This window comes from Mixophyes fleayi, chromosome 2 (assembly GCF_038048845.1).
Source record: "Mixophyes fleayi isolate aMixFle1 chromosome 2, aMixFle1.hap1, whole genome shotgun sequence".
Taxonomy (NCBI): domain Eukaryota; kingdom Metazoa; phylum Chordata; class Amphibia; order Anura; family Limnodynastidae; genus Mixophyes; species Mixophyes fleayi.
The window spans coordinates 288,428,219-288,440,145 of NC_134403.1; the positions used below are offsets into that span (position 1 = coordinate 288,428,219).

Genomic DNA, 11,927 nt, shown 5'->3' on the forward strand with positions numbered 1-11,927 from the left:
CCTGTGCGCTGACGCGGCCGCATTGCGTGTCCATGGATGCAATATTGAGGTAATATTGCATCCACGGGGGAGCTTCTTAATCCATTTTATCCCAAAGACTTCGGTCTGTTGCAATTACAGTCATGGACAAAATTTTGTCACCCTTGCAGCTTTTCCTAATAATGCATCATTTCTTCCAGAAAATTGGTGAAATTAAAATATATTTTGGTATCCACATATGTATTTATTTGATTTGCAGTGGACTAAAACACAAATGCTGGAACATTTACAAAGTTGTAGTGTAACGGTCTGACACCTATCTGCACAGTCCTTAATGGTGTAGTCAGTGTCGGACTGGGGCATAAAGGGCCCACAGGGGGAATACAATGGTAGAGGCCTACCAGAGGGGGTGTGGTCAGCCACTAGAGAGGTGTAACCAAACCACTAGAGGGGTGTGGTAAGCCCATGAAGGACAGCTAGCACCATAGTGTAGTACATAAAGAATGCAGTGTGTATATAAAGAGTACACAGTCTTGACATGCACCTTAGATTGGGCAGAACACTCACCAAAAATCGGGATTGTTCCACTAGAATCAGAACATTTAATAGACTATCCTGCTCTCTCCTACCTGTTCTTGTCACTTTCACAACCTGTGGCTGCTGGTTTCTTTAGTTGCGGCTTGTCTGGATCCTGGAATGTTGGGGGCCCTATTTGAAAAAAATGGGTACATTTAGAAAATTCCAACCAGCCCCGGCGTTAAATCAATAGCACCCACGATTAATAATTAGGCTTCCCTCCAGCCCCAACATTAAAACAATAGTATTACCATTTGATAAATAGATCTATATCCCTTCAACTAACCCCAACATTAGTATTCCCATTTAATAAATAAACCTATTTCCCTCCCTCCAAACAGCCCCACCAATAAATTAATAGTATTTTCATTTCATAAATATGCTTATTTCCCATCACTGCCATTAAATAATTCATATTCACATTTAATAATTAGAACTCATTCTCCTCAAACTCACCTCCACATTCAATGAATAGCCCCTAAGCCACCCCATCTTAAATTAATAGTCCCCACTATTAAATTAAATTGCCCCACCATCACCCCACAAACAAAATAGTACCCATTAGTTAGCCACCACCTACCTCACACACACTACATTGTCACAAGCCCCCTGTGCCGTCACACACTCTACATTGCCACAAGCCCTCTGTGCCATCACACACATTACATTGCCACAAGCTCCTTGTGCCATCACACACACACACACACACCACATTGCCACAAGCCCCCTTTGCCATCACACACATTTAATTGCCACAAGCTCCCTGTGCCATCACACATAAACATTACATTGCCACAAGCCCCATGTGCCATCACACACACACATTACATTCCCACAAGTCTCCTGTGCCATCACACACACACACATTACATTGCCACAAGCCCCCTGTGCCATCACACACACATTACTGTGCCTCCATGCTGCTTTTGCTCCCCCCTTCACCTGGACTCCCTTCATCACTCTGTGCCATGCTGCCTACCCCCCTTCATCACACTGTGTCATTCTGCTCCCCTCACCTTCATCACTCTGTGCCATTCTGCCCCCCATTCATCACTGTGCCATCCTGCTCCCCCCTTATCAATCTGTGACCTTCTGCTCCCCCCTTCATCACTCTGTGCCATCCTGCTCCCACCCCCCCCCCTCCCCCTTCATCACTCTGTGCCATTCTGCTTTCCCCCTTGCCTCTGTTCCTTTACTTACCTTTATTGGCTTCTTTCTGCCTTTTCTTCTCTCGTTCTCTTCTGACTTCTTGCTTGCAGGCTCCTCTCTGCGCCGCTCTTCACTGAATGTCAGACGTGATGATGTCATGCCCGGCATTCAGTGTGAATGGAGCTGGCGCAGCGATCAAGTAAGTCTTTCTGTTTATTTTTAGTACCCAGCTCCACCCCACCAACGAAGAGGCGTCTGGGCCCACCAGGGAATACCCCAGTCCCCAGCAGACCTGTCTGACCTTGGGTGCAGTACTGCATTTTGACCACCAGTGGCCGCAATAGGGTTCATGTTCCCTAGAAGCAGCTGTGCCGCCTCCCTCAGCTGTAGCTGGTAATCCTGAAGACTACCTCATAAATACTATTTTCATGCAATCAAGCCTTGCTGATTCTTTGCAGTTCCTGGTTTCCAGCGCCTTGCTATTTAGCAATACTCACCATGTTATATTGCTGCTCCTGACTGTAGCACAAAAATAGTGGGCAGCTTTATTTTAAAAAAGTGGTTGAGAGTGGGTGAGATAGGATGTGTCCCATCCCAATTCTACATCTATCCATTCATTTAAAATTTGGCCACCAGTCCAGTGCAACGTGGCTTTACCACGGTGCAAAATTAATCCTAACCCTAAATGAAGCCCTGTATGTATGTTTCTCAATCTCCACAGTTGTAGATCATGTCTCAAAGACTGTGTAAGCCTTTCGTAGTACAGACATGGAAAACTACAATGCTTGATGGTTGCTTTACTGTTTATTTTGGTAGGGTGGATATTTGCTGTAACTCCTGTAGCAAATCAGAATTTGTGACCTGTTACCTGCTCTATAGATTGGGAGTACCTTGCATGACCTTATTAGTGATTGTACGCTTTACTTAACTAAAAATGCATTTGCTATTCACATAGTGATTAGCAGAGTAACACAGTTGAGAGAAGAGACTACAATAATATCTTTTAGTGCACTACGGGCTACATGGCATTACACCCCCCAACTTTCAAACATAAACCTATGAAATTGATCTCTGCACCTACATTAATGGTTTAATATATAACCAGGGGCGCAGCAGCTCGGTTCTGGCAGCACTGTACTATACAGCAGCCGCGGCGCTGTCAAAGAAGCGTCCGCAGTGGTGCTGTAATACACCGCCGCGGACGCTTCTTTGACAGCTCCGCGGCTGCTGTATAGTACAGTGCCACTATATAGGGCACTTTTTTAGCGGAGGGGAGGGGTTTCTGGAGACCCAGAAACCCCCCCCTGCGTGCGCCCCTGATAACTGGAATCTTCAAAAGGTAAACTTGTTAAATTCTTTGCAGAACATAAAGATTATTGCAGTTCAGCTTTGGTTTATAGATATCTTGGTGAGCAGGTTTAATTGTCCTTAAAAAGTATATGTTTCTGTTGGGTAACAAACATGAAACAATTCTTAGACAATTTGAATTTTTATTTTTAATTTTAATTAATAAGATTAATGACTATCTAAAGTATTGCTTTCAATGCTTCCTCTTGCACGTTTGATCTTACTTTTATGTTGTCCACTTATTTGAACACAATTTCAGTGATTCATATCTAGAGATGAGCAAAGTTGTGACATATAGGGGAAGAATCCAATTAGTCGCAAAGTCTCATGGACGTTCCGGAGACATTTTATGGTGGAGATTTTGACAGTCCGCATGCCACAGCTGGCAAATGAATCCCCTCCCATTGTGTAAATCAAGTGACAAGTTTAGGCGATATAATGCTTAAATTCTGCTTTCACTTAAAGAAGTGTGCACTGTATTTGTGAATTCTCATTTTGCAGGAATTTACAGTCTATTAATAGGACTGGGAAAAATTAAGGCCAAATTAAACTGGCGAAACATATACAATTTGGCAGCCAAATGCAGACAGAGTTGATTATTTTACAGAGCAGAAAATTTCACTTATCTCTATTCATAAGTAAATATGGTAACGATCTATCTATGGTCTGCCATAACACCACTCTGTAATTATTTACTAATACGTTCACTTAAAATTATTTAATTATTTAATACATATTGCCCAGTAAACATAATACAACAAACACATGTTATATAATCAGATGCTATAATATACAATCCAGACTTATAATTTTTCAGTGTTATTTATTGTGTTTTGTTTCTATTGATTTTTAAAAACACTTACGATAAACTATAAGAGGCCCATATTCTTTGTATTCTTCCAAACGAATCCAACATGACTGGAAGGAGTTGAGTGAGGCTAAAATAGAACCTCCTATCCAAGTTGAGTATTTTCTTTCATCTGCAGACAAGATGTTAGGTTTGTAATTGTGAAGGAATATTTCCTTGGAGAACCTTTCAGTGAAACCTTCAAATTTACTAGACCCTCCACAAATAAGAATATTTTCATGTATATTCCTCTTGCTTTCCTCTGGAACTTTCTTTAAGCTTTTCAAGGCCATTTGGTGAATGCCATTAGGCTGAATCCCAGCAACATGGGGGGGTTGGAATAAAGCTTCAGGGCACATAAACCGTTCCTTACCAATCGTTAAAATTTGTCCATCAGGTAGATGATATTCTAGCATATAATCTTTTTCTGGAAGTTGCATTTCATGCTGTATGTCTAAAGCAACATAGCAGCTCTTCAACTTAATATCTTCAATTATATCTCTGTCTTTTTCACTGAACACATTATTGGATCTATGAAACAATTTCATAAGATGGTTATTGAGGTCTGTGCCAGCTATGTCTAATCGCTCTGTGGCATGATGTAGGATGTATCCCTCATGAACAGGTACTGTGTGAGTCACACCATAGCCAGTTTCAACAACAAGACCTCCAGTTAGACCATAGAAATATGTTGATAATACAGACTGATAAGCAATATACATTCCTGGACAATTCATGGACTCAAATACTACCTCCACCATCTTCTCACGATTTGTGGTAGGACTGAGAGGGGGGTCAGAGAGTAAGAGGGCATGTTCCTCCAGTGGCACTTTGAGGTCATGATAGTACAGGTGTCTCCACAAAGTCTCAACGGCTTCCCAGTCAGTTATAATGCCATGATACACTGGTTCAATAAACCTTAAATATTCCTCTTCCAGGGCTGCTTTACCAACATATAAAGGTTCTCGTATATTGTAGGACCTCAAAGTCTTCTCCAAAGGATAACCAATCGAAGTGGGCAAAAGAAAGCTTGGTTGGGCTTGGCCGGCAAATCCTGCCTTACAACTTCCAGTGCCAGTGTCAATAACCACAGCAATAGTTTTCTTCACTCGAAGATTGGGTTCATCTGCAGATTCAGTAGATGATGACCTGAGAGTACATCCTGTGGTTCCAGATGATATATTTGTTTTCTTGCCTGTGAATAGCTTTCTGGCTATTGGTGAAGGATGAAGTTTTGGATAGTTTGAATTCATTTAGCATCCAAGGACATCACCCCAGAGAGATAATTAAATGCTGTAGTAGTTCTCTCCATAGGCTCAACAACAAGAATATGTTCTTAGAATGTATTGATGTCATAAACAGTTTCATGACCCAACATAATTATCTCATTATGAGAATTAGAATAATTTCATATAACATAATTCCATACAGACTTTTAAGACTTTACATATACATGTGAGTTAGCCATATGTGTCAGCTCTTTCATTATCCATGCTACAGATTAAATAAAACAAGCTTACTAAGTAAGGGCCTTAAGGGGCACCTTATTTAAATAAGTAAGAGATGTTAAAAAATTAAGCAGTAGCTATGCTCAATGCATATACCCTGAGTAACATCTCTTACTTAAAGCTTAAGTAACTCATGAGTATTACTTAAGGGGTAAATAAGGCACTGACTCAAGACATGCACAGATTTGATAAGTTAAGTAGGACTCTGGCACTGTTTAAATAATCAGTTTTTCCGGCTATGTAGCACTCTTTGAGTGATAGCAGTCCGTTAATCAGTCCAGCATATCTGCAGAACCAGTGTCGCACTGGGGCATGTAGGGCCCACCAGAGGAATGCCCATGAAATATTGTGTGTGCACCACTGTAGCTCCTCCGTGCCGAGTCCCTTCTTCCACTTCAACTGTTGTTTTCAAATCCCCCACAGCCGGACTGATGTCAGTAAATAAATCATCACATCGGCCAGCCAGTGGAAGACTTGAAAACAATGTCTCAAGTGGAAGAAGCAGCATAGCACCGGCAAGCTACAGCGGCGTCCATATAATTAACTAGTACCAAAAGAAAAAAAATAAACTTTATTAATTTAATTAAGTTAAAAAACAACACCTTATATGATACTTTAGATATTATCTATATTTTAAATATTTTGCACCAGAATCCTAAAACATGAAAATAATAATGGCAGTATTTAAAAATAATATACATGCATTTACCTAAGTCAAATTGAATGCAATCTCTCTCTCTCTCTCTCTCTCTCTCTCTCTCTCTCTCTCTCCCTTTCACACAGACACACACTAATGCATTTCTGATACACACAGACACGCACTAATATACAGTATTTCTCATACACACAGGCACACACTAATACATTTCTCATACACATGGACTCACATTCTCTCTCATACACACTGACATATAAACTCCCATACACTTACCTTTTCCTGCTGTGCTGCCTCAAGCTTCCTCCATGGCAGTATGGGTAAGGGGCGTGTCTGTGCTCTGATTTGCTGAGTGACTGTGTCAGCCAATTAGAGCACAGCAAAGACAGTGAGGAGTTCATGCATTAGCAGCAAACTCCTCTGCATTACTGAGCAGCACAGGTTGCTCTACACTTCTTCCTCCATTGGGTACTACACCAATAAAATATTGTGGGCGCCCTGGTGATCTCATTCTGGCCCCGCCCTCTAGGGAGAAGGGGCTGGGCCATTTGGCAGTGGGCCCCACCGGGGATCTCCCAGATACCCCAGTGGGCCAGTCCGACCCTGTGCAGAACTTACTTCCTTCTTTCTAAACACTATGTGATAGCACTCAAAGAGAAAAGTTGTGATGTCCCGGTGCAGCAGAGAGCTCAAAAACACACTATCCAATGACATCATATATCATATGTGCACCCAGCATGCCTTGTAATCAGCATTCAGGTGTGTCAAATGCAAAAGTGCTGAGAGGGGTGGACTAAAGTTACCCTCTGAGCACTATGTTGCTATTCCCACTACCCTGAACGCTGCACCCAGATGGGACTAATATGTGAATATCAACCACCTCCATTCTGCAGTAATACATTCTGCTTAGATGGAGGCAATCGGTCCCCACTGAATGGAATGTCACACTCTGCTGTGCTCTGCATATATAAAGGGGGCATGATTATAGGGGAGGGGATCAATAACTAACTGGAGGTCATAAAATGTGGGATATATGGCTCCAGGGTTGGTAATGCTACAGGGGCTTAAAGGCCCAAATGGGAGGGGATAGATGGCTAAAGGGTGTGTGGGATAAATTGCTACAGGGGAATTAAACGGCTTTAGGGGTAATACTACAGGAGGGTATAAATAATTACATGGTAGGGGATATATAATTACAGAGGGATATATAGTTACATGGGGGGTAAACATATTTACTGGGGTATATAAATGATTACAGGTGGGAATAAAAAATTACAGAGGGAATAAAACCAAGTGGGAGGATATATGATTACAGGGGGGATGTTGAAAGGGAAATACTGTTTAAGGAGAGTGGTTGATAAGGTGTTAGGATGAATGGTTTAAAAGCTGTAGGGGGAGAGAGGCATAAGGTTGAGAGTGGAGGGAAATAACTTGAAGGGTGAGAGAGTGTTAATGATAGTGGGAAATGGTAATTATGAAGGGTAAAGGGCATGGTGAGGGATGTGATGAAGATGGGGATATATGCATAATGGGACTGAAAGAGCAAATTAATGTTTTCAGTTCAATTATTTAAATACTAACATTCATATGAATCATCTCAAACATCTCAAAATGTTATATATTAAATGTAAAGTTGTTTTTTGTAATGAAAAATACATGCTTACATCTGCAAACCGACATTTATACACATACACTACATGACCAAATGTATTTGGACACTCATTCAAATTAGTGGGTTTGGCCATTTGTGCCACACCCATTGCTAACAGGTGCATAAAATCAAGCATACAGCCATGCAATCTCCTCAGTCAAAGATTAGCAGTATAATGGGTTGTACTGAAGAGCTCAGTGATTATCAAAGAGACACTATCATAGGATGCCACTTTTCCAACAAGTTGTTCAGCAAATTTTAGTCCTGCTAGATATGCCCTGGTGAACTGTAAGTGATGCTATTATGAAGTGGAACCATCTAAGAACAACAACAGCTCAGCCATGAAGCGGTAGGCAACACAAGCTCACAAAACAGAACTGCCAAGTGCTGAAGTGCATAGCGTGTACAAATCATCTATTCTTAGTTGTTACTAAGTTTGCTGAATTTTGTGTGTAAGAACATGACTGGCCTGTACAGAGCCCTGACCTCATCCCCACTGAACACCTTTAGAATGAATTCTAAAGCCGACTTAGAGCCAGATCTTATCGCCCAACATCAGTGCCCAACCTCGCTAAAGCTATTGTGACTGAGTGATGCAAGTTCCCTCAGCTATATTCCAAAATCTAGTGGAAAGCCTTCCTCGAAGAGTAGAGGCAGAAAGAAGAGACCAGCTCCATATTAAGGCCCATGTTTTGGGAATAAGATGTTTAACAAGCACTCAGGTGTCCACATGCTTTTGGCCATGTAGTATGTGTTTAGAGAAGTGCGTGGACCCCCATGTTTTGATTTTGGTTCTAAAACTTCTTCATGTTTTAGATTTGGTTCTGGTTTGGTCCAAAAATCCTGAAAGGTTTTGGTTTTGGATCTGGATTTAATTAAAAACTGTGAAAAATAGGTAAAATCATGTGATTTTGAGCTGTTTTTGCTCCTACATTGCTATTTATAACATTAACATTCATTTACAGTCATTTACTCTCTATTTTGTAATGATCTCTTCACAACTGTCTAAATTGGCACCAATTTGGGCAAAGTCTGCAGTGATCTGGCTGGCTAAAATTAGTGACAGAGCAGTAAAATTGCTTGGTAGTTTAATAAAAGATACAATCCCTAGACTAGGGGGCCTGGACATACAAAGGGGTCTGTCCAGGTCCCCTGGTCTGTCCGAGCCCCTTATAGTTTAACCGCCTCTACCCCCTGATGGTGGCTCTGAGTACAAGACCCGTGCTGTACATAGGGAGAGCCCTGTGTGCCTTTTCATTTTGTGTTTGACTTGTTCAAGTAGATGTGGGTCAATATCCAGCTTGTAAGCTTAGTACAGTGAAGACTGTATTGATGTTATATACCCTGGGCCGCTAATGTTACATGATCGTTAAGAGCCAGTATTATGAATCTAGCAGATTTTCTCCAACTTGATGGCATCACAGACGTTTTCATAGGAGGAGGATAACATGGACAACCAAACATAGTCTCCCTTTGTGAACAATGTGAAAAATAAACCTCTGCATAACTTTACCATCCCTAACATAAGAAGAGATACTGAAAAAGACTGTTTTGTTCATTGTAAGCCACACTCAGGGCTGGATTAAGGGAATGGAGGCCCCTGGGCTAAGGGGGCCTCCATTTCCCCGTGAGGGATCCCACCTCCCCCCCCGGTGAGCCGAGCCGTAAAGAGACTACAGCTCGCCGGGGAAGGACCGCAGTTAAAAGTGCTCAGCAGCACTGATCGCGCCAGAGGCGCCCCCGCCCCCGACCGATCAATACTGCTGCTGAGCACTTTCAAGGACCCCCTGGATGCCAGAGGCCCCTGGGCTGACAATACTACAGAATGTTTGCAAAATCAATTAGAAATTGCAAAAGAAGGAAAGCAAACTAAAATGACTTTATCTCCTTAAAAAAAAGTCCAGCAACTTGTCCTCAAGTAGCTGTTTCGGTGTCTGATGTAAGGCTGTACTACTAAAGAAAATGAAACCGGTCACCTTCAAAACAAAAGCCAGTTGATTTCTTCATGGACTGATAAGCAGACAAGGTGAAGATAATCAGAAGAGCTTAAGAGTTGGCCACTCAGATAAAACTTAAGCTACATGCTGTCACTGCTTCACATTTGAGACAAGAATGACTGGGAAGGGGGGGGGGGGGTTCAGTAAGTGTTCCAGGCTGATCTTAGTGTTTCATCTTTAGCTGCAGCCAGTCCACTCCACACTTTACAGCAGCTGGGTTCCTTCTCAGAAGGATTGATTGGACCCCTTGCCACCCAGCTCCTGTTCTGTGAAGATGAACCGCTTTCCTTCACCAACCACCAGCTCCTTGGCTTCGGCCATTGAGTATGAGGTTGTCTCCATGCAGTCAGTGAATGGTAAAGAATAATCTTAATATCACCATTTATTTATTTAGTGCCATCAATTCCGCAGCATTGTACAGACTACAGAGAATATCTTTTGGTCATTCACATCAGTCCATGCTCCATAGTAGCTTACAATCTAAAGTCCTTAACACACTGTTAAAGTAATTCTATCGTTTTAAAATAAGCATTGCCCAATCAATTGAATGTGTGTCCAAAGCACAAAGTGATTTATTTTTTTAACAGATGTAAATAGTCAACAATTCAATACATTATTATATCATGATAAAGTACAGTACAGCACAGCCAATACCAAAAGATAAGTACATACCAATGCAATCGCTTGCGCTCGCTTGCGCACCCACGGGACCCGATGGACAATATTCTGTATAGAATATTGTGTCAGAGTTGACTGAGGCCCCAGTGAGATGCAGCTAATATATATACAGTCAGTGTTTCATTGTGAACAAAAGAGATGACGTAGATTGTTTCTATAGGTCCAGACGTTGGGTGGGTCCAGGCCAGACAGGTAATAGGTTGATTCAATCTAAGGAATCCAAAGGTGGGGGTCTTCTCTCCAGGGGGTCTGCTCCTTTTCATAGCCAGTATCATACAAAGGTTTTACTCTCTAATATCAATAACTAAAGTATGCAATGTGCGATCTCTTCGCCGACTGCACCGGACAGCTGCTGATGAATAGGGCTTCAATATGATATCAGGCATGACACCTTTCCTATTACCTAAACCTTTAATAACACTACAATGTACATATAATTAACATATATATATATATATATATATCTCTCTCTCTCTCTCTCTCTCTATATATATATATATATATATATATATAGACTAATAATAAACCGAATACTATCTGCTCCTGAATTACAGTGTAACAGAACCAATATGAAATTATATAAATAACTAACTGTTGTAATGCGAGTGTGTGCGTGCGTATTTTACCGTGCGAACGCACCACGTCACGTAACACGTGGCGTACGCTTCGCAATACGCACGGCAAACCAATATTAAACCTATATACTTTCGTTCATCCAATTATACGACTTTGACAGTCCACCCTTTGATAGTACAATAAACTATCACCTTAAAGATGTTATAAGCAGGATCTCAGTACCACGTTTCATTGTTATGTAATACAAATCCCCCTTGGTGTATGTCCACGCCGTTTGTAGATCTAAACAAGTTATCATAAGAGAGAGTCTTAATCCTCTAAACGACTTCTTCTTCTACTATAAACCGTACACTTCTGGAGCTTGGAGATAACCTTTTGTATGCCCTTCAAGGGTGCAATAAAACACTTAATACATTATTTGGAAAGGTACAAGGTACAGTAGAACGTGTATCAGCTATACAGAATACTCTACTACAGTTCTTCAAGTTTAACAGGTTCTTCTGTCCAACGCATGTCTTTAAGCTCAGAATACATTTAAACACTTCATGTTCATCAATAGCATCATCCTATGTCTATCAATAATGTCATATGCAATCTCCTTCAGCTTGCGTTAATATACACACATCTAATAATGTCACCAGTTCTTTTCATCAACACTTGTGGGCGGGCTATTGTCTGTTCGTTCTTCCCAGTCTCTCAATACTCAGATTAACAGTGATCGGTTTGCAAAGCATTGGGAGACTTCCGACTAAGGGACCTAGGTGTCCTACTTTTTCCCCTAGTGACCTCCCACCCATAGTTCGGGTACCTCAAGAATATTTAGTGGAAAGAGAACTTATCCTACTTGATATAATCACTGAGGCACGTGTGAGCACGCCCAGCACTTTGTTTGGTCTAAAACCTTACCCTCCCAAGAATGATAATCATTCTCAAGGATGCCTGCTCAAGTCCAAATATTACTGGA

The 11,927-nt window shown here is 41.4% G+C and overlaps 1 protein-coding gene across 1 annotated transcript; it reads right to left on the bottom strand.

The window, feature by feature from the left end:
• Window positions 1–3,900: 3,900 nt before the first annotated feature.
• On the bottom strand, window positions 3,901–5,151 carry LOC142139947 (actin-2-like). Its single transcript, XM_075197814.1, has one exon. It carries the CDS (start codon window positions 5,149–5,151, stop codon window positions 3,901–3,903), a length of 1,251 nt encoding a protein of 416 aa, XP_075053915.1.
• Window positions 5,152–11,927: the final 6,776 nt, after the last annotated feature.

Coding starts and splice junctions, on each gene's coding strand:
- LOC142139947 (XM_075197814.1), bottom strand. CDS start 5,151: ATGAATTCAAACTATCCAAAACTTCATCCTTCACCAATAGCCAGAAAG.